At 37.2% G+C, this 27,528-nt stretch overlaps 2 protein-coding genes across 2 annotated transcripts; both read right to left on the bottom strand.

Moving 5' to 3' along the window:
- Positions 1-111: 111 nt before the first annotated feature.
- LOC147073206 (polycomb protein EED-like) lies at positions 112-14,838 on the bottom strand. The gene is made up of 7 exons (XM_085945231.1): positions 14,619-14,838; positions 9,655-9,791; positions 7,840-8,011; positions 6,431-6,730; positions 4,218-4,457; positions 3,653-3,805; positions 112-1,918 (listed from the first exon to the last, which is right to left on the bottom strand). Exons 1-7 carry the CDS (start codon positions 14,676-14,678, stop codon positions 1,715-1,717), a joined length of 1,266 nt encoding a protein of 421 aa, XP_085801357.1. The 5' UTR covers positions 14,679-14,838; the 3' UTR covers positions 112-1,714.
- Positions 14,839-23,012: 8,174 nt separating this feature from the next.
- On the bottom strand, positions 23,013-24,005 carry LOC147073205 (uncharacterized). Its single transcript, XM_085945620.1, has one exon. It carries the CDS (start codon positions 24,003-24,005, stop codon positions 23,013-23,015), a length of 993 nt encoding a protein of 330 aa, XP_085801746.1.
- Between the last annotated feature and the right edge of the window lie 3,523 nt (positions 24,006-27,528).

Here is a 27,528-nt window from a genome sequence, read left to right as displayed (position 1 = left end):
TACTAATGATTAGCACTATGCCCGTGTAAATAAGTCATATTAAATCATTTGGGAATAAATTATTGAATAATGTGTATTACACACAAAAGCAGGTTATGAAATACAAACATATTTGTTTAAAAAATCAATGTTTATTTTATAAAACATTATTTAGACAAAAATCAGATTGCAAGACAGTATTAATACATAATATTATAAACTGCATTGAAAGCAATCATTCATTTTACAATTACTTAAAAATAATTCAATACAAAACAAGTACCATTCACATACGATGGATTAAAAATCTTAATATTTGAACCACTCAATTCGATATCTGAGGTGGTTGAGCAGGCCATATCTTAGGATATAAAACACCCAAACAATGAAATACCTCCTCTTCAACAGACTTAAACTGAGGGGTGGACTGTGCAGAATTTGAGGGAGAGTGGAGATGTTTCCTTGATGCAGCCAAGAGCCACATTGGGTTGTAGTCAGCGTCGCCAGACGTTCCGATATTTGCGAGATGTCCCACTTGTTAAGCAAAAATAAATTGTCCCGCGCGGGGCAGTTAAATTCTTGATTATTCAACAAATAGAAATAAAACAACCATGAACAATGAAATAAGTTTCGAAACTATAGAGAATGCGGGGTCTATTTTAAATTTGACTGAAGTAGTAGATATGGACCTTAGCTAGCTAAAACATTCTATTGACGAAGACATCTAATGGCAGAATTGCGATACACACAATTGAATATACTATGAAATTATGAATTGTTTCATAAATTCTACTTGTCAGAGTAGCACAGGGAGATAGGGTATAATTGACTATAATTCCAGACAATTTAAATTGTTATTTAAATTATGGTTCCACCATAAAAATTACCAAAAATAAAAAAACATTGTCGCCACAATAGGGTATCTTGATTAGATATAAGCATGAAGAATTTCATCTTAAAAACATATTTTTAGAAAAATCGAATATTTTAGAATAAAATGTATTAATTATAGGCCAAAGGAGAGGAGGCAATTGGTGCCTTCGAAATGTGGTGTTGGCGCCGAATGCTTCATATTTTTTGGACAGAGCACAGAACTAATCAGTCAATTATCCAGAGACTACCGATAAAGGAACGGCTCTCGACAATATATCTGAGATGCATTCTGCAGTTATTTGGACCAGATCAACCTGGAGACACTGGTAGTTTTGGGTAGCAGAAGATATTAATCTTGTGGTTAATTAAAAAAAATTGTTTGCCGTGGTCGAGACAACGTATTAATGTACATTAAACCGATATATATTTTTAGTGCATAAGCCTCCTTAAACACTATTGCCTTTTACAAGCGCCACAAACTCATTATAAAAACGCCGGCATACACGTGAGTCCCAAAAAAGGCTCCAATTTTTCTTCAAGTATGAATGCGTCACATTTATATGTATGTATGTATATAAATAGGAAGCCGGCATGTGTGGCGCTTCTAAAAAACACTAATGTGTAAAGACATAGTGGACTGTCAAAATAAAACCTGCGGTTGTCTCACAAGTTTGGAAATACCTTAAAAGAATATTTCTTATTGTTGTTAGTAATTAATTTAAACACTTTTAAAACTAATTTATCGGTAAATTGCATGTTTTGTAAATTCATCACTATATGTCCCTAGTATCTATTACATTCCCTCTTAACTACCATCCACAATTCACAAGATTTTACACTGATCATAAAAATATGGCAATGTTCAATTAGTTTGCCTATCCCATCTCCAAATAGTTCCATCATCACAAACACAAATTAACACGTTTCCATCTCTGCTGAAGGAGACTTGTCTGACGGCCGACATGCATTTTAGATGCTGCAACGTGGAGACTCGGGTGAGGGCTGGGTCCACATCGTCCAACTCCCAGACGATTGTTTTTCCTATCTGGTTTCCAAGAGCAATTGTCTGAAAACAAGCAATCAAAAACTTAATTCCAAACAATAGCACAAACCCAACAATTTTTTTTTTATGTTGTGAATTGTATGTTTTTATGGTATTCATCTAGGACAGGGTTGGTGAGTCTATGACACGCGTGGCAAAGGTAACTTGTACGAAAATTTAGCTGCCATGTGAACGATTTACAAATTTAAATTTTTTATGCATAGTACGAGGGTGGTCCGTAAAATAAGGTCTCCAATTATTTTTGACAAAGAAAAACACATTTATTTGCAATGAATTATAATTGAACGTAGTTATGCAGAAAGTAACCAATCCACAAAAAATAAAAAAATGAGATTTGATATAGATCAGATGCGAGAAGGTTTTCTCTACATTTTGCTGAAAATAGCCAAGCCGCAAAAAAAAATAATCTTGAAATAAAATACTATTTACAATTTGACATTTTACATTTTTAACAATCATGTTGTTACTAAAGTGCGATTATCTCAGCTCGACATTATTGTGGACTGGTTACATTCTGCATAACTACATTCAATTGTTGGAAAGCCTGGACTTTCTATTATTTTTCTACATAATCCCCGTTGCGATCGATGCATTTTTCCATGCGGTGTAGCATTTTTCGTATTTACATGTCATAGAACTCTCCCGCCGCGGCGTGCAGGTAGCGTACAACCTCTTCTTTCAACTCCTCGTCGGTCCTGAAATTTGTCCCACCCAGGTTTGACTTCAACGCAAGAAAGAGATGATAATCACTTGGTGCTAGGTCCGGGCTGTAGGAGCAGTGTGTAACATTATCCCAACCAAATTGGTTGATGAGGTCGGTTGTTGCACGGGCGGTGTAGGGACGAGCGTTGTCCTGGTGAAAACGCACTCCCTTCGTCAGCATGCCCCTTCTTTTGTTTTGAATTGCACGGCAAACGTTCTTCAAAGTTTTACAGTAGCAGTCAGCGTTTATTATTACTGTCGATCTTCAAGCATTACCCTCTCCACTTTTGCAATCGTTTCGTCCGAAACCGACGTACGTCCTGCACGCTGTTCATCATGGACGTCTGTTTTTAAACTCTCTGCACCATTTTTGCACATTTTTGATGTCCATAGACTTCACATAACTGTCGATAAATTTCTATAGGCGTAGTGTCCTTAGCACACAAAAAACGAATAACGGAACGTAACTCACACCTGGCAGTAGCAGCGAGTGGAAACTCCATCGCGAATGGCTACCAAACCAAGACAGCTCGGAGCGGTGAGGATTTGTAGGCGGGGAACCAAGCTACACGCCAGTGTTGCCGGATTTTGCATTAAAGCGTTCCTCGCGACTCCAGCGCCTTGGAGACCTTATTTTACGGAAAACCCTCGTATTTCGGGACTCTTTCTCTATATTTCATCTTTCCGTACACCAACACATCCAAACAAATTTTGCTATCATAGGAGGCTGTTTGTAATTGGTTACAATTATAAAATTATTAGATCCAGCCTATGTCAGTGAAGACAAGTGATGCATTTTATTTAATTTTATAAATCCTATTATAATTATTAGAATCAAGCGGCAGACTTTTAAAGTTGGTGGAGTCAGAGTATGGACATAATAGGTTGAGTAAATGGCTAAAATTCATTTCTCGTAAAAACAAAAATCTGTTAATACAAAATCTCCACTCTGTGGAGGCGCATATGATCTGGTCAAAAGAAAAAATGAAAGTAGTTCTCAAACCCACCCGCAATCTAGTAAAATGATTTGGGTACCTTTTGGCAAAAATCAACGGCAAATCTGATGAACCAAATATCGCAGTCCTTATAGTCAAAGCGGTGAACCACGGTGACGGAATTATCGCCAGGTTTCAGCTCTTTATCTTCCAAGCGTCCTGGCTTCCAGCAGATAATAGCATTCTCACATGACTGTAATAAACACATGACATATTTAGAACAAGCTATTGTCATTACATATTAAAATAGAAAAATTTATTTTGTAGACTTCAAAGATATTGTCGTGAACCACTCAGCTGAATAGCAGCTTGAATCACCTATTCCCTGCTGGATATCCCCTTGTCCAAACCATCCCAGCAATGAACACCTGGATAGTGAGTATGCGATTGATGGTAACGTTTTGTATAGCAGTAACCATGGCATGTGTACCACTGCAGTTCAGCGGAATATTGGAATGTAAAAGCACACCATAAACATGTCTTTGGAATACGTAGATGTCTGTGGTCCAGTTACCCTGGCAGGACCGAATCGTCCAATTCCCAATTACTCATTAAATCTTCAGCCACTCAATTATTTAATTCTGTAGTTATTTATTTGTACTTACCTTTGATAAAATCAAATCTCCCATCCAGCGCACGCAGTCCACGTAATTGCGGTGAATGTCTCTGGTTGAGAAGTCGGGAAAGTGCTCCTTCAAGGAGTTGAAAGGGCGGGAACTCCTGTTGGCGTTGAAGCTATAGCTCTGCTTGATGGCTTCGTGCATTGAAGGCTTGTCCAGTCTCCACAGTTTCAGCGAATGGTCCATCCCGCACGACATAATTCTTTCGCCGTTCATATCAAAGTCCTAAAGAAATAATACAAGACATTACAACTAAGACGGTCTTCCGATCCGAATGTCCAACATGTGGCCTTAGATTAGCAACAGTGAAACAACATACAGAAAAATAATAAATAATTAAATCGTGTACAATTATTTATACAACGAAATAGAATTTATCATTAAATTTAAAATAAAATATAAGTTGCATTCGTTAAACTTTGCAGGCTTTGATGGCGAGCCATAAAACAAGAATGGACAGTGCCCAACAGCCGAGGGTAATCCTGGATACCAGACCGGACGGTCAAAGGTCTGTTGACAGGCCTAGACTCCAGTGGTTGGACAGTGTCAACAGAGATGCTGGAGCGGCTGGTCCAGACACCTGGACAAAATTGTCCCAAGGTAGGGGGAGATGGAAGAAGTTAAGTTCTTGGAGAAAGCTAGGACCTTCCCTGGGTTATTGGGCCACTTATAGTGATGATGATATAAAAGTACATTAACATAAAAGCAGTAAATCAAATCATGAAAAGAGGAGCAGGTGGACACCAGAAAAAAATCATTTGTCGAGATACCTGATTACCTGACAGGAGGTATTGATCATGTCAATAGAAGAACTATTATACAATAAACGAATCCTTGGTATTGAAGAATAAACAGAGAAGTTGACTCTAAAAAACCAACGTGTAAAGGGTTGCAATTTTTTGTTGACCTAGTAGGGACACGAAACAAACTCACACCTATAGTGATCAATAACCTTATACTCAGTCAGCACGAATTTCGACAACATAAAATCAACAAGTCATTTAACTATCAATTGCTTCATCGTGCATCAGCGATTTTATTAAAGGTAGCAACAATCGGCTATCTCATCAAAATATCTCGTAATCGTTAGACATTGCGGTCAACTGGTTTCTCAATAATAACCTCGTGGCTCGGTATTGATTGCTTTTATATAAATAGCCAAGGATGATTGATAAGAACCACTCCACTCGAGTTCGTCACTCCACACTCGTCATTGGACATTCGTCTCTCGAACACAAACTCCCGAGCTCGTCTCGATTATCGTCACTACCGGATGGCGGCTCGGTCTGAGCACCCAGCTCACCGCTATACTCTGTACCGTTATCTTACTCCAACCATTGTAACTCTCTCTGTACTCTGCATCAAGACAATAAACATTTACACCCATCTCTACTACCACTGCCTTGTATCATTTCATCACCTCCACCTCGATCCCCAAGGCTGTTTTTCCAGTCACGCTGACCATCGGCGCTGACGACGATGCGTAGCTGCTCGGCGCTGACTGTCAGGCCAGACTCACTGCAACACTCATTGGCAGAGAAGGCGCGTACTGTCGGCACCGATGCTATTCAGTGCTCAGCAATCAGCTTTGTTAGGAAACGCTACATTGTGATAATACATAATACTCGCCGATCAGCGTGACTGGAAAATCAGCCTTAACACCCAACAGTTCAGGTTATAAACTTAACCAAAAGGTCAGCTATTTGCCGCCTTGATTTTAATGTGGACAGATGAGTTATCTCTAACAAATTACTTTAGACAATAGACTCGGCTGGAATACCAAGTTTAATGTTGATAAAACGTAAAAATTTACGTTGACATCTTTCAATAGTTTGGATGTGAACCTTATATTATGTAATAGGGGGGGTCGTATTGTAAAAAAGTATTCAAGAAGTGGGCGCACAAAAGAAGTATATAAGAATCTAATTGTTAATAATATGTTATACTAATTACCTGTGTTTAACGCATTCGCTGCTGAATAGATAATGAGATTTTAATTGCCCCCTTTAAAATGCACGTTAATTACATCGATCGGCCGCCTGGTCATTACCCGCCGTGTGCGTCTTCCGCGTCCAAAGTATTAATGCTAATATTACTATGGTTGATTATAATAAATAATTTTATAATTTACGCATCGAGACATCGTATTTATAACATCCTTCTGTACTATGCGTAAGCCTTCTGAAATGTCTACTTACAGCACTCAGGACTTCATCTCTGTGTCCCTCAACGCCTCCGAAAATGGCGATACAAACATCCGTCTGTATATTCGACAGCCTTAGCGCATGGTCTTTACTAGCAGAGAGAAGCAGGTTGGGATCCTTGGGGTGAAACTTGACTTCGTTTATGGCATGGCCGTGGCCAATGAAATGTCTGATGCAGGATTGCGCAGCGGGACTGAAGATTCGGATCACGCCTCGAGATCCGGCGACCGCCAGAAGCGGATGGCCGGTGTCTTCTTCATAAGACCAGGCGCATGTGTAGTAATTTTCATCTGCCTGTGAAAGGTTATAAATATATTGACTTAGTTTTAATCAGGGAATATAAAAATAATGGGAAATGGGTTGCCTTCTGTGTGAGACAGTAACAAGGTTTAAAACTCGAGTGTGGAGAAATATGGGATAAACTTAAACAGGTGTTAAAGAATATGTTATATTCAATATATACATCTGTGAGCATTAAAATTTGTCACGTAAACAAAATTATTGATTGCAATACTGGATGCAAATACCAATACGGGTATTTCCTATTGAATACCGGTACCTATTCGTAAAATAATTGGAAAAAACCAATAAATATAATATATGTAAAAATCTCTTTAAAATATTAATATTTTATAGCATGTGTCATTGCTGGTCACCAAGGACGATGAAGTGCCACGGAAGTAAGCCAGACATCGCATAATCCGACAAAAAAAAAAGTCAGGTTAAGCCTTCTATGTTAATTAATACATTATGTTTCCACTGTCAATACCGAATACATATATCGCTAGTGTCTGATTTTTAAAACGGTAGTTCGGTATCGAAAAATGCTGAGATACCGGTATTGCAATCCCTAAAAAAATGTGCATTCAATATTAGTAGTGTTTTACGTTGTATCAGAAACTAATAGGCGTATGTATAGTATTGAGATCAAAACATGTCTAAATAAAACACTTAAAAATACATTATAAAAACCATCGGAATACAAGGGAAATACAGAACAAAACAGGTAGGTAACTTAATAAGAAATACAATCATATCGTATATATTTATATAAATACTGAATGGTTCAAAAGTAGGTTAGCAAGTAGGTGCTCGTATGCATCAAGTCGTAACTATCAAATATTTGATAGTTATGTCTAACGTTATGTAATGTCCTTATTGAATCTAATAAAAATATAAATATTACTGTCTGCAATACTCCACGAATGCTCATTGCTATATGGATATCTCTTTCCCTTACGACAGCTCACAATGAACTGTAGTACAGCTTAAATGTATACATATAAATTCCAGACACAAAGCGATACATGTAGATTATTTTCACTTCAATGTAAACTCAGTACCTCAGTGTGAAATCCCTGTAAGTTTATGAGGATTAAATCAAAATAATGTAATCAACATACCTCTGGATCTGAATAGCACTGGAGTAACTTGACTCCGCCGCTCTCGGGACATTCATATATGGAAACTCTATTGCTGCCCACCACAGCGAATATCATGGGCTGATCTGGTCCAAGGTGGTGGTTGAATTGGGCCCCAAACAATGGCTGCCCATGATCTTCTTTAGCAAAGCACCTGGAATTTGATCATTCAGCATTGAGATTAGAATGGGCTGAAGTGAACTAGCACAATATCAATCGAGTCATTTACTAAGGCTGTTCGATGGTCACGAAGCGATTCGTAATCTACCGGCAAAAATATATGTATAGTTGTAATTTTTTTTTCATATCTGAAGAAGTATGTAACAATTACAAAGATTTAACTCATTTAAATGTCGAAACGTCAAGTATTTTGTGAGGTGTTTGTTATTTTAATGTGCTTTCTAGTTGAATTTATAATACACGCCTTAATAAACATAATAGGTAATAGAATACAATATCAATATGTTTACGTTATTTATTGATAATAGAAAGTAAAAATTCAGACTATCAATGTCAAGACCAAACCACGTCTATTTGAAGCGGATCGACCGGCCATTATGACGTAGGAACGGAACAAAGAATATGCAGGTTTTAAAAAAATACCACCTCTTTCTAAGGTCGATAAGTATTATAAAGAAATCATAATTAGTAGGATATTTTGTCATTATTTGAATGGTAAAGGAAGGGTATCTTTGGAATAAATTAACTTAGAATGTATAAATCGTGCCCATTTTATGAATAACAAAATCTCTAATTATTGTCAAATGTCAGATTTGAGTCCACCGAGATTGCAAATATAATTTTCTACTGTATATAGTTAAACAACAATTTCACTGATAATTTTATGGCGAAATTGAAAAAATAATAACTTGAAAAAGTGACAAAACCATGGCACATGGAAGTAATAAAATATGACATTATTCTAAACCATTAAATCAAGAGGTTTCAAAGAATACTATTTTATGTAACAAAAATATTTTATGCAGTTATCAAATGTTTAACATAAATATAAAGAAATAATAGGGCTTCACAATTATATAAATAGATTTTCAATGGCGTTTAAGGAATGTTCAGACATAGAGCGTAATGCGGAACCATCTGGAATAACTAAGTTGCACATTGCGATAAACACCATCCAAAGTCGCTAATGTAGCCCGTCTTAGTTGGGCGTGTGTAGTCGGTAACCGGACAAAACAGAAAATGACAAAACAGAACATGACAAAACAGAACAGCCAGGGGTAAAATGAATTTTTTTGTGGAATCTATTTAGGTTAGGTCATTATTTCGTTGTAAATAGTCACCCAATCATTTTGAACATATTATATTGATTAAGATGAGATATCCTAAGCTTGCCTGCAACACCGAGTTAAGTCCCGTTTATTTGAGGCTTTCTAGCGATTAGGAATGCAGGAATTAGGCATATAATTTGATTTATTGGCGAATTGAAAATCTGTGCTATTAAAAATCTATCAACATAATAGAGACTAGGACAATTTCAATATTAAATTTATATTTTTCCTGAAAGGTCACAGTTATATTTATCGTTGTTCTGTACTGTACAATATAAATTAAATAACTATAAATTCACAATTTCCCCATGAAGTGGAGTGTTAAACTCTGAAAATACCATAAAACCTCCATTTTGACCTACGTGGCACACTTGGTATAACAAAAAAAACAAAATTTTAGGAACCGGAAAGATTAATACAAAATAAATCCATTTCATAATATTATTTATCAAGATATAAGAGGAAAACTTTTCAACTAGTTTCAAAATAAAAAAAAATTGTTTCTTACGTAAATCTGAAAGGTGGTTTAACTATTTTTGGTACTTTTCTTCTGCCACGTTTCCCCTTGCGGCCTTTGCTTGTCGGAGTCTCACTTCGGGATGTGTTGTCGGTAGTCGATGTACTCCCAACACTGGAAGTCTCATCCTGGATGTAAGCAAATGCAAATAAATCGTCAACACATTGCCATCTTATCTTAAAGTGCATACTGTACGACAACATTATTAAGGCGACAACAGGAAGTCGCCCTTGTCGCGAATAGAATATTTCACAGTGTTGTCATTTTTTGAGAAAACATATCCCGCGAAATTAGGTTTTAAGTTTATATCAATTCTATTCTCAGTAAGTTTATAAGTAGGTACATCAATTTATAAGTCTAATTATTGTTCAATAAATATCAATAGAATTTTTTTTTCCAATAATTTCACCTCTTATTTATTAATATTATATTAGGTTAATTAATACAGCGTAATTATTGAATTTGGAAGGAAATGTATCATTGAACCCACATTAACTGATAATATTGCTGCAGGTATTTATTAATTAAATAACTAGAACACAAATTATGACTAAAAAAGTAGAAGTGAAAGATATAACATATTCAATATTAAATTGATGACCCAATCACATGTTTTATAATTTACAAATGATGTCGTTATATCGTATTTTTAGTAAAAATTTTGTAGAAACACATACTGTGAAAATAATTTTCTATAAATTAAATTATATCCACCTTACATAAATTTTAAAACAATATGTACCTACCTACCTACTTATCGGTTTAAAAATACAAGGACAATTCATTAACTAACTAATGATCATTTATACTTAATTATTATACGTCTAAAAATATTAATAAAATAGATTACGATACACATAACTTTATAATATACAAACATAATTTCCAGTATTTGGGGAAATATTTCTAGTATTACAACACTGAATTTTGACATACCTGACATGACAGGAACCCGTAAAATGGGCTTGTTGAAAGTATTGTATAGACTCGCCTTTTAAATACGACTCTTTTTCTTCTTCGCAATAAATCAAAAGTTTACTGATAATAATTCGAACATCATTTCGTATTGTTTTAGACATCTTTTGAATATAAAAAGCTTCAAATTACGCAAATTGATAGATGCGTCCAATACGAAGTGTCAAAAATGCAATGAATAATTTGGGGGCGTTCCTAATTTGAAACCGGAAGTTCGATTAGCTGTACTGGATGGGATTGTAGTTCACAGATTTGCCACGTAGCCAAGATGAAGTTGCCGGACAATAAGTAGTGACATCAATATATTATTATAGCGCCTGAACACGTGCATGGATTTATAGGCAGCAATAGTGAGTATTTTAAACTATCGTGACAATAACTGTTTCCACGTAAAAGTGCTGACTGTTTTTCCAATTCATTCTTTAAGAGTGAGCGAGACACGATGTTGTCATTTTATGGTACTATTTCGTACTATTTGACAGGTAGTGAAAATCGGTCAACCTGAAAATTCATTCGTAGTTCGTTTTTTTGCCGGCAGGTTTGCCACTATCATTCTACTGCGCAGGCGTAGATCGAAAAAATCCTACTGTCGCATGAAAATTCAGAAGCTTCCAAACTTTTTTGATTCATGCATGCAATCTTGCCAACTGCAGGTTAATACATGTTTACCCATACATTTTCTTACTGTCAACAACAGTAAATCCATGCACGTGTAAACGGGGTATAATAGCGCCTGTACACATTGATACCGCCTAAGCCATGGCATCCTCAGAGGATCCAAGGCCATGAGGCCGGAATCATCATTGGGCTGATTCATGCAAACATGAACAGATCGACTGCGAGGCAAATTTCTAGCCCGTAAGCAAATAGTAATTATTAATATCATTTTTTAATATTATTACCTACATTAGCCTTCATCCAATTTTGACCAATAGGTATTAAATTCGTACACTTACCTAGATAAATATTGAAAGCAAAGTTCCCAGCCATACAATGTACCTAGCACCTAGAATATCTGATTTGAGATTACTTTAAAAAAATATGTATTTGTACCTAGTTAAAATATTTCAAAATATGTACCTACAAGCAAAGAAATGCAGAAGGTAATAATAATTTCAAGAAATTCACAGCCCCTTCCCAAAGCATGTACCTAGAAAAGGTCTGAAATATGAGACCTGAGGTACCTACCTACAAGCCAGGTACATATGCCAGAGGCTGTTTTTGTCATTTTTCAGAGATAGAATAATTGTGAATTGTTTGTTGTGTATTATTACTACCTACTCTGCCCTACCAGCCCCTAATAGGGTCAGTCGGTTTTCGAACTCTCGAGGAGCGTGACGTCGGCCGTGGCGTCGCGCTCGCCGACGTCACCGCCATTTTAAATTTAATTATTTTTTTTTTAAATATTTTCTACGCTGTACTACTTGACTGTAAATGTATTCCGACAAATAAACACCCTGTTTTTGCCTGTACTTCCGCGTTGTCAATCAACATAAGCATGTCCCCGAAAGAAGAAGCAGACGATACCACCGTGACTTGAAATGTCATCATCATCAGGGGGGTCCAGCGCACTTACCCACCCTTTCGGAGGTGACAACATGCATGGAATTACTGTCGGCAATTGTGCTTATTTTAAACTGTCATGACAATAACTGTTTACACGTAAAAGTGCTGACTGTCTCTCCAATCTCATTCTTCAAGAGTAAGCGAGACGCGATGTTGTCATTTTATACTACTATCTGGCAGGTCGTATTGAAAATCGGAGCTCAAAATGAGTAGTTCGTTTTTTTACCAGCATGTTCGCCCCGCTCCTATCGCTCTACTGCGCAGCCGCAGATCAAAAATAATCTTACTTGCGCGCAATAAATCATCACAATTTGGAATCTTCCAATATTGTTTGATTTATGCACGCAATCTTGCCAACTGCAGGATAATACATATTTCCCCATACATTTTCTTATTGTGCACAGTACATCCATGCATGTGTAAATGGGGTATAATACCATAACATAAAACCTAACAATCCGTATCCATGACAACGAAATAAAACAAAAAATAACTACTTATCATTAAAGCATTTTTTTCATTGCTATATTTATATCTGCTTCTATTAATTTAATTCTTTTAAAATTTACTATTCATTAGAAATTTTACTTCTGCCAACGGAAATTCTGTATCAGAGGCCATCCATAGACGGAAACCGTACGTGGTTTTGAGCCATGTGCCATAAGTATTTCTGTTTATAGAAATAAATTTTCACCAAGTAAGAAGAATCTTTAGGGCTTTTCAAGAAGATGGCATTTGGGGGTCAAGGTATAATGAGAAGCTGTACACACTCTAGCGGTGCAAAAACATCATGTGGCATATGAAAATGAAGAGACTGGGCTGGATCGGTCAAATACACAGAATGCCGGAGGAAATACCAGCAAGGCAAATTATGCACATAACCCCCGAGGGCGAGAAGATGGAAAAACTGAGATGGTTAGTCTGCGCCACAGAAGATTTAAGAATACTCAGTCAAAACAACTGGAGAATGTCGGCACTTGATCGTCCAAGATGAAAAAAATTTTTAAAGATGACAAGAGACCTGCCAATAGTTGTAGTGCCATAAATGATGATAAGCATTTGATTATATCCGTTTATATATCATGTAAACTTTGTGAAAAAATATTTCCATGAACAAAATTCATACTTAAGGTGCTCTTAAATGATTAGTTTTGCCATCCAATCCGTCTCCGTTTCCGTTGAGCTGTCAGATAAACTAACGTGTAAATGCAAAACTGAAGCGGCCGACTGAAACCAAAATGGAGACGAGACAGGATGGATTTTCTATCAGTTTTCGTATCTGTTTTTAGAGTTGCTGGTTAAATTGACGTGTAAATTACTAAGTTGCCATATTTTTCATACTATTTTTCTAATTTTGATTGAAATATTATAATTCATTTAAATATAGGTACTGCATTACACCAATCAATATGTTTAGAAGGTAATTATAAAAATAATATTCATTTTTAGTGGATAAAAAATACGTAAATATATACCGCCAAATCCGAACAGAACTAGCAATTGCAACCTCGACTGAACGGACAACTGATCGTCTAAATACACCGCCGTTTCAAAACTAAACAGATCAAAACGGAAACCTCGACTGAACAGACAACAGAACTGAAGTCTAAAAGGACCATTTGTATGGCGCACGGTTCAAAACCTCATGCGGTTTCAGTCTACGGATAGTCTCTTAGTATTAATTGTTTACTACATTGCCTGTTTCAATCCTAGCAATCATTTATTACAGTGCCACTTTTAAGTGATTTACCGAAAAGTAACTCAAATAATTGACTATTTAGGGCCTGATATCATCAGTCATCATGCCCACAATAGCCGAGCGGTTTATGCGTCGGTTTGTGATGACATGGGTCCTTTCAATTTGTGTTTGGATCCCAGTAGGTTGAAGAAGTGACTAACATCCATTTCTAGTAAAAACAAATTTCTGATAATATAAACCTGCACTCCGTGGAGGCCCATATAATCGTATTAGGATCGGACATGGTCAAAGGAATCATCAGTCTACATTTAATAGAAATGTGTAGTGGAATCGATTTGTATGAATCTGGCTTGTGAGAGTCACACTTTGTTTATTGGGATCACCATTTCTAATTATTATGTCAATGTTTGGTTTGTCCTGGGGTTTTGACACAGGGTCTAGTGTAGTGTACCCCTTTAATAAAAAAAAGAAGAATACTGATTTACACTTTACAACACAACGTATTATAATGGTACCCATTAAAGAAACAATTTTCTTAAAATCAAGCAACTATGAACATAACCAAAAAGAGAAAACAACATTACTTACAACTCAAAGTATGTTACGTATGGTCTGTTTCATAGAATGCAGTGAATAAGTGTGGGACCATTGTTTTATTTAATAAATAATAATGATTTGCGTGATTTAAATACAAAATAACGTTAAAATGACTTACCGCATCATTGTCCGATTCGTCAAGATTGACAGAGACGTCATTATTAGTTGACAATTTCATTGTGACGGGTGCACAAAACAATTTGGGAGATAATTGGAACCAATCTTTACATTGGAGAGTACATCGGATAACCCAGTTGAGTAGGGATTAAGGAAAGTATGGTGTAACGTTAAAATTCAAATCACATAAATAGTTCAGTTACCCATGTTGTGTTTACAACATAGATAAGTTTACAACTTTTACAACATAGACAAGTTTATCAGTCCATCACCATCTATGACATCGACCATAGACTAATAATAAAAAAACATGACCATAAACTAATTAACATTAGAAACCATAGATAATATTATACGTGACTTATGCTTCAAATACACTCTATGACGATCGGTCATATATATGTCGAAAAATCCGTTTCTTATGTTGGCGTCCTGTGTCATAGGGTGTCACAGAGTGCAAATACGATGTCATAGCTCTCATACAAAATGTATGTATAATATGCCGGAATGACATAGATTTGATCATAGACACTAAAACGCATATATTAACACATTAAATTTTGGACTGCAAATAAATAATAAATCATCTTTAGTAAATAAATTTAAAAGGGTGAATAACAAAATAAACGACTATTTTTAAACTTTATATCAAATCCTTATCAGAGTGATTATAGTAAAAATAGACAAACTATCAATAATTTGCCAGAGTTTTCTCGAACCTGCTCCAAATTCGCGTGCCGAATACTACAAGGTTCTAAGTGATCGTCCTTGAAAAAACAAACCCAACAATGAAGTAGTATAATTCTAAGCTGCCTCATTGTTATTTTTGTTTCTCCAAGGACAAACACTTAGAACCTTGTAGTTTTCCACTCGCGAATTTACAATAACATTTTTAGTCACGATCAATCGATATTATTAAATTCGCTAAGTATACTGTCTTATATTATTTAGTATTTTATAATATTTTTTCACATTGTTTGCGGAAGAAATATTAAAATATCGACACATTCCAAGGGACTCGGTCGCCCCTGTACATAATATAAACCCTTATCCCAGTGCTCGAAATAGAAAATTTCACGAACAGGAACGCTCTATAATTAAAACAAATGTGTACTGTTAAATTATCTGTAATATAAAAAATATCTCTTAGTTTAACATAATGTACCTACTTTATAAAACAATTTCATCATCATCTTCGCCCAATACGCTATCGGCTATATCTATAACAACCAGTGGTAAAGTTTACGAAATCATTTACTAAAAAATAAACTATTCATATTAACATTAATAATTATACAAATTTAATATAAATACATATATGAATCTAATTGGAGTAGGAAACATAAAAATATATAAGTAATGGACAAACCAATGCAATTTCCCATTAGTTTCGTCAATGTAACTAAGTGTAGATGAAAACATGAGTCGTGATACCTTGGGTATATGCTGTTTTATTCAAAGCTCTGATTTTTCGTAAATTGGAAAATTTTTGTTAGTTAAACTATTTTTTAATCAAATCAAAATCCATCGTGTACAAGCACGTGTAAAAGCAAGGGCATGTTTCATAATAAATTAATTTTGAAAAAGTTGGTTATACTCAAGATTTACGAATGGAACATTATTTATTCAATATGCATAATTTTAAACAATCTCAGAAGTGTAGATACATATTAGAAAAAAATGTTTACACCATGTGGGCATGTGAGATAACTTATTCTAATAGGTTTCTGATGTTGAAATTGTTATTTGAATTCTTCATTGATTTTATTTAATTTTTTTCCATGTACCTATCTACCTATTTTTATTTCGTCAACATTTCTAGCATGAATTTTTGCAATGTATTATTTGCTCAATTCAATAATATATGGATAGGTACCTAGGTATATATTTTATGAGATTGTATGAAATGCAATTAGAGAAATATACCTGCAATACTCTCCGTCACGGAACACGAGAAGATGTTAGCAAATCACCGGTTGATGGTATTGACAAGGTGTCTTTGATTTTTCGACAATTTAAAAATATTATCACATTATCAATAACAAGTGCTGGATAATGGTCTCTCTTGGTTCCTTACATCCCTCTCAAATTTAGGTACCTAAGTACCTACTTATTTTTTCACTGCAAAGTATTTCCGTCAATCAATTCATAAGTAATGAAAGCAAAATAAAAAAAATAAGAGTAGCTCAGCTTGATATGAGTGACACTATTGAAGTTTAAATTCGCTCGATGTCTCTAAAGAAGACGCCAATATACGATAAAATCGTGCAGAGACCATCGATATTTTAATTTACTTGCACTACACGATTTAAAACTTCCTTGTATGCATACCACTCCATACCAGTGACGTCCCGTGGGGGTAGGCAGATTGAGCATCGCTTGGGGGCGGCATTTACTCGAAAGGCGGCAAATCGAAGAAAAACATTTGGTATGTAGACATAGCTAAAATTATTTTGTTTACATGTTGTACCTACAATCATAGCACAGTAAAAATGGCGTGGAAATAATAAATCTGTGTATTGCTAAATGGTACAAACAAATGTATCAGAATATCAACCAAATAGAACCTCAGACTCTGATTATTTGGATATATTTATTCGCTTTTCATATCTCAATTTTCTGAATTTTGTATGTTTTAGTGGTATAATATTTTGTTAGTAATGTATGCATACAGCAAATTTATTAGATATTGGAGTCGTGAAAGGATGATAAAAAATACTGTATTAAAAAATGGGGCGGCATATTGGCGCTGCCCAGGGGCGACATTTTGTCTAGGGACGTCACTGCTCCATACCAATGGGGCGAAACCTTATTTTTTGCATACCACCTAATAACGACATAAGGTTGACCAATGAGTGGCCTCGATTTTCTAATATACCTAAAGTCAAAACTATGAACACGTCAAACCTACCTATATAAATTTATCTGCTAAAAAGCTATCCTATATTAATTTATGCTAAGTTAATTGGATAGTTATGGATTTGTCTGTCTCATTAATTTCTCTCATTTCATTCAAAAAAATATTGTGACCACTTTCCATCACGTATTGATTACAAATGTGCTCAAGATCAAAAGTGGTTGGGATCCCCCGATTTACACACAGGTACATTACAGGTCAGCTGAGTTATATGGTTGACACCAAGGAGTCGAAATTCCAAACCTTGGTAGATACCTACACATATTTTACTATTTTTGTATAACAAACAAATAAATTATTTTTTACAGTATGTCAATGTAATTACATGTTCCATGTGTTTTAATTGAAAAACCAATCCTGACAGTATGGATTATTGTACGTTATTTAAAGTACCCTTCATAAATGAATTCTTTTGTGATTTTTTCTGCAAGTAAAAAAAACCTTGTTGAACAGCAGAGATACTATTATCTTAGTTAGGGTCGTATGCATGAGATTCCCAAAAACCTTATAGGCTATATACTGCACGTTTGTATGCATGAGTACAAACGTAATTAGATGTTAAGTGACGTCACGAATGTGACATCTCATGTGTCATGGTGTTCATATTATAAAATTTCATTCCCCGATAAATAATTCAAAATTTTGAAATTGTAAATGTGTCTGAAAGTGTGCGAACGGTACCATATAAATTTAATAATTATACATGAATAATTATTATGAGCTTTAAATAATTTTTCAGCTATTTTATCACATGTATTTTATAATTATTCTACTGTACGAAAGGTTGTATTGCCAGTAAACTTTTCCATTTGGTGGCAACACTGAATACATTTGGTGGCAATACTGAATATTATTATGACTAACTTCACTTCAATTATTTGAGAATATGTCAAAACAGAATAAAAATAAATGACAGAAAATGCAAATGATTTAGACAATAATATGTAATGATCTCTGTATAATATTATCATTTATACCAATCACCGTATGGCACTATTGATGTTTCCAGTGTATTTGAGAGTTGTGCCTTGTTTATTACAGTTATCTTACAATAATTAACTAGGTATGTAGGTACCATAATATTTTGAAGAACGCAGAATGCTTCCAATTGTATATTTTAAGCCAGATACAGCAGTAGGTACATATTTTTGCGGTGGTTTAGCGGAGATATTTTATCGTAATCTTACGTAAGTCCATCTTATGTCTCCATGAGAAATATTGCAAGCGAAATAGGTACGAGGCATTTTATCAGTTGCCTACTATCTAGATTATAGACTAGGGATCAAAATTATACATATTTTGTAAACAGCACGACTAGGAACTGTTTTTAAAGTTCGCAAATGTTTTACAGAATCTACAAAACGAACAAGGGCCTCAACCAAACGTTTGTTGCAATGAATGCAAAATTAGAATGACATTTGAAAGTGACAGCTGAGGCAGCCATAAATAAAATACTATTATGTCATATTGTTTTATTCAGAAGACCGAGAGAGCCATAAATCTAACCTTCTAAAGGGTGCTTTCTTAAAAAAAAATAGAAATGCATTGATGGAAAAAAATATACCTAGATGCATTTCTAAGAACAAACTTGCCTTGCATGTATTTGTATCAACATATTATTGTGTATGGCCCATTCAAAAATGCAGGGATCCTCAATCTGTAAAATTATTGTTTAAACCTTTATTTAATTTTTTTTAATTTTTTTTTTTTTTATATTTTTATATATCAAATATTCCTCAATTTCAACACAATCTGAACCGGAACGCCATATTAAATATTCTGTTGAGGTTCGAAAATTTTAGAAGGCACGCTGTCCTCGAGGATTCCACGAGAAGGAACGGTATCCTCAAGGATTCAACGAGCCGGAACGGTGTCTTTGAAGAATCCACGAACCGGAGCTGTGCTCCGGTGCGTTCTGGTCCATTTCGAGCGCTGCCTTATCCCCTTTTATAAAACATGTTTTGGTACTGTTCGGTTAAAGCGGATACAGCGGAAAACGCATTTTGAAAATAGCCGATAAACTGGATTATTTGTTAGGTAAACCTAACCAAACCTAACCTAATGACGCGAACAGAATTCGCAAGCCTTGAGTAGGTGCCCCCCTGGTAGAGTAGTTGGAGACACAACTATTTTGGTCTGACCTCCATAGCCAAATCGACCACTGGATATACGATAGACGCCCCTCGATAAAGCCAAACATGACCGAAATATGCAAATGAGTCCTACAGTTTGCCTTGTCGAATGGTAGTACTCCTCAAGGTGAGCTGTGGAGGAGATAAGTCGGTCTCAGACCATGTACATATAGGTAATAGGGTTAAATTTTGATTAAATACATGTTTAGATAAAGGGTTAATTAAGATAGATTAAATGTAAAATACGATTTGGTTTGTAATGTGATTTGTAATATAAATTGTAATATAATAGGTAAATTTAATATAATATGCAATGGGTTAGTTAAATAGTAAAGCGAGACGTATGGGCGGGCGTTAATGGTATATGGTAATTAATGTAATTAAAATAATATTAATATTAATCATGTACATCGATATCACTATATGTTTGGTTGATAGACTGACATCCGTCAACCGGATATAAACGTGTAGCATATGGCGGTATCGGTGTGAGTAGCTGTAAGGGTAGAAAAGGTCGAGCATCGGAAAAAGAAATGCGACCACCCCTAATTGAATTAAAACGCAAGATTCTAAAATCCTATATCAGTCTTCTTGTGGATTCAGGGGGTCGCCTCTGCCACACTTTGTTGTCCCGGGACTCGCGCGATCTCGTCTACATAATCAAATAATAATAAACAGTTTAATTATAAATAATTAGTTAATAATAACTAAGTTAATTTTAAAATAATTTTTTAATAATACTCGGATTAATTTTTAATTAATAAGTAATAAATGTAGTTATTTTTGTGATCTTCGGATATTAGTTGACCCTTGTTTATTGAGACTTCGAACTGTGAACTTCGAATATTAATTGATTTGACTTTTCTTTTTTCTACTAATTGTGGTGTATGGATAATAACAATAAATCGAGTTTCTTTTAATTATTATAACCTTTGGGACTTTCGATACCAATGTGAATGATACCTTTGGACTATAATCCTTGATGAAGGAATGCCATAAGGCCAAACATATTCTAATAACAATAAAATACGAGTTCTGAAGATTTCATATGGTGTTTAATTGACTTTGTGCCCCGTGACTTCTTGGTTACTCCACGTCCATGAGGTTCCTGCCTGTTCCTCCACATTAATGAACCTCCACTTCCAAGTGCCTGAGCTAGTCAGGAAGTCGGAGGCCTTCACTAACCTAACCTTTTTTTTTTTCCGGCGGGGGAAAATCTTCGTAAGACACCACCAACAGTCAGCGGCGATTGGCTGGTGATAGTGTGGGATTTTTACACACTAAAACCCCCCTCCTCTTCTCAGCTGCCACCCCGGAATCCGCTGGTAAGCAGTACTTCAGGGTGGCAGCTATGTCTTTATCTTATTTCAGGCCACGTTTAATCCTCGCCGGGATCTTTTGTCCTCTTCTTTTTTGCTCAGCACGCACGATGCAAACTTAGATCATGCTGACCATGCATCGCTACTCCCCAGCATAGAGGAGACCATGTTCGTCGGCGAGAGCTCCTGTTCACCTGACTTGCATTTCAAGATGGCTCTCAACTCTTGCCATGCTGGGCAGTCAAAAAGCGTGTGATTCGCATCATCCTCAATACATCCGCCGCACTGATGGCACTCACGGGTAGCTTCCTTACCTATTCTGTGTAGGTAAGTTCCGAAGCATCCGTGTCCCGTGAGCATTTGTGTCAGGTGGTAGCTCAAGTCGCCGTGTTTTCTCTGGCACCATGCTTTGAGGTCACCGACGAGTCTATGCGTCCACCTGCCTTTTGCGGATGTATTCCACCTTTCTTGCCACTTATGCATGGTCAGCTCTCTGGCTTCAGCCTTCTGCGTCCCGTTGTACACCGCTTGCCTTTCGTGTGCTAGCAGGTCAATAGGCGGGATTGCAGTGAGCACCAATACGGCTTCTTCCGTCACCGTGCGGTATGCCGATGCGACTCTCAGTGCAATTCTCCGTTGAACTCTGGCTAGGCTCAGTCGTGTCTTCTCGGTATTTGTTGCCTCTGCCCATATCAGGGCACCGTATAGGAGTATGGAGTGTACGACTTCGCTATAGAGTTTCCTCCTTTTCGGTTTCGGCCCACCTATGTTAGGCATGAGTCTGGCAAGGTCTTCGCCTACTTTCGCCGCTTTTGAAGCTGCTTTTTCCGCGTGCTTCGCAAAGCGTAGTTTATCATCGATCTGCACTCCGAAGTACCGTAGAGATCGTGAGAATGGTACCACACACAAAGCCGTCTACCTCGAGTGTTGGGGGAGCCAGCTTTCTTCGTCTTGTGAAAAAGACAGCTTCAGTTTTCTGGATGGCTAGTCCCGCATTGTTCAGCCAGTTCTTCACGCTTCGTATGGCTTCTTCTCCAGCAAGGCGAAGCATTGGTACCGTTTTTGCCGTAACAAGTATAGCCACATCGTCAGCAAATGCTGTCATTATGGCTTCTTTTGGCATGGGCACCATCAGCAGGCCATCGTACATGGCATTCCACAGGGCCGGTCCCAATACTGAACCTTGAGAAATCCCTGCTGTGATGCTTCGCTCACACTTCTTGCCCGAACTGTCATACTCTAGTACCCTATCGGAGAAATAGCTGCTTATTAGTTTTAGCAGATGTCCTTGGTCCCAATTTCGGTCAATGCGTTGAGGGTCCTTTCCCAATTGGCCGTGTTAAAGGCATTTTTAATATCCAGGGCAATCAGTACGCAATGTTTGCAGGCCTTTACGCTTCCGTGCCATGCATCCCGGATCATTGCTACGACCTTGGTTATTGCGTCGATGGTGGATCGGCCTGGTCGGAACTCATTCTGTTGCGGCGATAGTCCCGTCTCTTCTCCTTCTAGGGATTGCTGGAGTCTTTGTAAGATGAGTCTTTCCAGCAGTTTCCCGACTGCGTCCAGCATGCAGAGTGGTCTATACGAGGTAGGGCCAGGTAGCCTTGTTTCCCTTTAGAGATGAGCACGAGTCTTTGCTTCTTCCAGGGAGTTGCAAAGATTCCTTCGGACAGACAAGTATTATATACAGCTAGCAGCAGATCAGGGTCCCTCAAAGCGATTCGCTTAATGACCGCATTTGGGATGCAATCCGGGCCAGGTGCTTTGACCACTTTAATCCGCTTTGCTGCTTCTATGAGTTCAGCCCAAGAGAATGGGATAACTACGTCGTCTTGGTCTGTCGCTGTCTGCTTTCCTCTCTCAGGATGCTGCGCAAAAAGTCCATCTACTACAGACTCCAGATTTTTTGGGTTCTCGAGGTAGGGGTCAACGGTTGTTTTCCGGAGCTTATTTCGCACTAACTTGTAGAGCATTCCCCATGGGTCGGTGTTAATAGAGTGACACAGTTCTGCCCAGCATCTCGCCTAGCTCTCTTTGATGGCTCTCTGTAATGTTTTTTTGGCATCGCGGTAGGCAAGCCGTTTTTCCTCGTTGCAAGGACTTCGCTGCGCTCGGCGTCGGGATGATAGACACTCACGATGAATCACAGCAATTTCGTCGGTCCACCAGTAGACTGGCTTGCGCTGAGTGTGTCCGCTGCGCCTTGGCATCGATGCATCGCAAATGTGTCGTAGTGAATCATTGAGCGATCGGACCATGTTTTCAGCCCCCGTCCCGCTATCTATGGCGTTTATTATGTCGACTCGTCTTGCTTCAACCGCCTCGTCAAAAGCTTCCAAGTTGAGTTGTCGGACGCCCCAACCAGCAGTTGTCATTTTTGCTTGTTTTCTAGTGCGATAATCTTCTACCTCGATGCTGATATACTGGTGGTCGCTGTTTGAGTAAATATCAAGGACCCGCCAATCTTTTACTCTTGCTGCAATAGGCTCGTCTACAAATGTAATGTCGATGACCGAGCCACTGCTGCCTCGGATAAAAGTGTTTCTGCTACCAGTATTTGCTGAGTGTAAGTGCAAGTGGGATGCCATATTCGAGAGCATCGCTCCTCGTCTGTCTGTGGTAGCTGAACCCAACTCTGGAGCTTTAGAGTTGAAATCCCCTGCGACGATCACTGGTACGGTGGACATCTTCACGTCATCTTCGAGGCGTTGGATATCCTTTGCGAAGGTCTCGAGAGAAGAGTTAGGTGAGAAATAGCAGCTGTATATTCTCAGCTCTGCTGTTTCTGCCCATACCCAGCCACCATCTCTGTCGGTTCCAACACCTGTAATGCGTAGCTGGCCAGTCGGTGCGTAGATTGCGGATCTCGAGTTGGTATCTGCATACCACCTGTTGGCTGCGTCGCGGTATTGCTCGGAGATAATCACGAGGTCTGCAAGTCGCTCTTCAGCTATCTGTACTATCAGATCTTGGACAACCTGGCAGCCATTGAGGTTGATTTGGAGGAGTCTTAACATTTTTTCCTTTTTTCCTCTAATGACGCTTTGAAGGTGTCACTAACCTAACCTAACTTAACCCAACCTAACCTAACCTAAGCTAACCCAAACTAACAAATAATCAAGTTTATCGGCTATTTTCAAAATGCGTTTTCCGCTGTATCCGCTTTAACCAAACAGTACCCATGTTTTTTGTCTTGGTTTTATGCGGTTGTGATTCGGCTAAGAACAGGGAACTCAGAAATAATTTTTTGTGGCTTAGAAGATAAAAATCTCTGTAAAGAACAGCAATTTATCCGTGGGCGTCAAATAATCCTAGATCCTGCTTGGGATAAGTATTTTGGAAAAATATATATAATTTTATTAGTGAAGCTTCATTTTATATATTATGTTTTTCAGTCAGTGTGATTTTCCTCGAATACCTACAATATTTCCTTCTAGAATACATATTAATTCGAGAGCGCTCTTTAGATTTTCTTCCTAATAATTAATAATATTGTTTTTCATCCGGATAGCTTTTGTCCCAGAATTTTAATTTTTCTTTCAGACTCATTCAATATTTTATGCTTATTTAATACGTAGTGTATCAAAATTCTCTTGGTTTTGCTTGCGTATCGGTACAAAATGTCTGTGAAATAATAGTTGAGTTGGTGTTTTGTAAAATTCAGGATATTTTGCGTCCCGGATGTGGATCTGGATGAATGTTATAATAGGTACCTAACAATTATTATTCTTTAGCGTGCTAGGAGAATTTCTGCGCGTGCGATAAAATGAACACTTCGGATGGTCCACAAATAGTTGTCTCGGTTGTCCTCCGTTGTAAAATGCATATCATGCCAAAAATTTAAAAAAAAATCCTTATTCAAAAAAGTGCCTACCTTATCTGAAATTGTCGTCCATATTTTCGACTACCTACTGTCACGACCTCGGACTTCGGGTCTTATACCTAGAGTACCTTTTAGGGGTGTAGAGTGGCCTGAACACGCCCTTGGCCTCGTAGTCAAATAAACTGCACCGAGCCGCACCCTTGATCACCCAGAGGGACGTTTCTTTCCAGAAATAAGTCCCACGGCCCGTGTCTTTGAGGCTGAGGACACGGTTCGTGGAAGACCAGGCCTGAATAAATAAGAAAGCATGCGAGACGACGAATGAAATTGGGCTTTTGCCACTTAAACATGTCAGTAGAATGTGTAGGCAAAACGCCAATAAATTGTAATAACTTGTATTGTGAATGAAAGAGAGGAATGTTAGGCAGTGCTAGGAGAAGAAAAAGAGTATTACGTCATAACTAAATCGTAAGATATGTAAAATTAAGATCTATAAAAAAATCCGCAGTACGGACACTACGTTGTAATAACGCGTAAGTGTGCCGTACAAAATAAATGTAAACAATTTAACAGCGTTGATTCCGAAATAGAAAATAATGTTAAAAGTCGGCCGGCAACATTGTCTTTGACCGTTGGAGATATGCAACGTCGCCCAAGAAAAAAACCGTTGGGGATGAATTTCAAGATGGCTTGAGTATGACGAAAATAGTAAGATGCGGGACACGTATTTCGTACTCGGTAACATAAACTATTAAAAAAAAATCGCGTGTCGATAGTATTTCGCGGCTATTGTATATTATAAGTAACCAGCTCGGGGATATAAATATTTTGGAATCAATTGCGCTTATAAATTGTGTGTTATGAATAACCTATAATAATTCTTTAAAAAAAACATATTGTGTCCGTAAAAGAAACTATAAAACTATGTAATAATTATATGACATCGACGTAAATATACCCTGCCGTTATAAAACTAATTCCGGTGCGTTATTTTACCCAGCCCCAAATCCTAAAAAAAACCATACTAAGAATAAAAAGCGACAGTTTACCAGTTACTAAAAAAAAAATTGTGATACCAGGGTTCGAATTGAACTTTGTCTGAGCTAGACCGGAACCCTGGATTTATCACTACCTATTCACATGAGAAGGCTTTTTCGACAATGTCGAAACAGAGAAACCGAATGGATGTCAATACAGGACTTGTCTTCATCTCTCCGAAACAACATTGAAGCCATCATTGGTTATCAACAACTAGCAAAGATGCAGCAGTAGATTTCAATGACTAATAGGTTTCTGTTATTTCAATTGAACAACAATACCTATATTTTTTTGTGATATAATAGGTAGGTACTGATATAACACCACACTTCTGGTCTAGCTCAGTTTCAGTTTTTTTTTTGAAGGTGGGTATCATAATTGTTCTTTTCGTAACTAGCAAACTGTCACTTTGTGTTTTTTGTAAGCAAGATTTATTTTTATTATTAATATAATTTTTAAAACACTCCTGTTGCCACGATGATCTCCTAGTAGAGAAATGACTTTTTGATGCAATCGATTAGCGTTTAAAATGTCTTTCAATGCCAAATTTCTATCAGACCACTGAGTCGACAGCATCGGAACGCGCGTAATTTTTTATCACGGTAAGGGAAAGGTTAAAGAAAATATATTTAGTAATGAAACACTCGGAACTTTTCGTATTATTGTTTATTCAGGGCGCAATTAACTCCTACGTATAATATTGAATTCGGACGGGAGGCAACACACAGCTAACGATACTATAAATTATCTCACGGCACGTGTGCAAGACAAGATGGCCACGTTCCATTTATCTTATTTTTCCCGGAGACAACATACGATACGCGGTGTCCCTTCGAATCGGCAATTCACAACTAATTGTTATACCCCGGGACCTGGTGGCTAGCTCGGGATGTTGGTGGGACTCGGGATTCACAAAAATTAGTTATTAATTTTTTTCTCAAATTCTACGTGTCGCTCCAAGTTGAGAAGGCCGGATGTCAACCGTTTCTTTTCGCGACCATATACTCACTAGCAGTGTTGCCACCCTCCCCTCACATACTCCTTATTATTAATTAAATACAATACTTCTTACGTGCTAAGTACAAGTTGAATATTTTGACAGCTAATCAAGGAATAATGGACGTACGTACGCCCATTGTTGACTAGGAGGTCAGGTGACATGGTTATACCTAATAATTAATTTTATCTATCGGGAGAGGCCCAATAATGATCATGGATATGACAGTACCTATATCGTATTTATTTGCAATAAAACTGTTATATATCTGATACCTCCACGTTAATACGTGTATGGAGGATCCCTTAAGGGTAAATTACGAGCGAAGCTATGGATGCCACATTCATGGTTCTTATAGTCCGCCAAGCCAAAGTCCTTCTATCGCCGCTCTATGAATAAGATGCTTTGTATTAATTAACTATAAATGTTCAAAAAATACCAGATGGGCGAGATAAAGGTTGGTCACGTGAGATGAGTATGATCGAGTCTCGAAAGGAATAATTTTAGTTTTAAAAAACCATACCTAATGCTGTTTCTTTTGAGCCCAATTCCCCGAATTCAGTAACACGGCTACCTGGCGGGAAAAAAACCCATGGCGGGTAAAAGCCGAAGGTACCCGCCGCGGGCAATAATGATAGAGAGGGGTGAATGTTCGGGGGTAGATTGAGAGGGACAGCAATAA

The sequence above is a fragment of the Rhyacophila brunnea genome, unplaced genomic scaffold (genome assembly GCF_057557595.1).
Source record: "Rhyacophila brunnea isolate RB1 unplaced genomic scaffold, BYU_Rbru_1.0 scaffold_18, whole genome shotgun sequence".
Taxonomy (NCBI): domain Eukaryota; kingdom Metazoa; phylum Arthropoda; class Insecta; order Trichoptera; family Rhyacophilidae; genus Rhyacophila; species Rhyacophila brunnea.
Note: the sequence above shows the minus strand (reverse complement) of the source record. Positions and strands in the feature narration are given on the sequence as shown.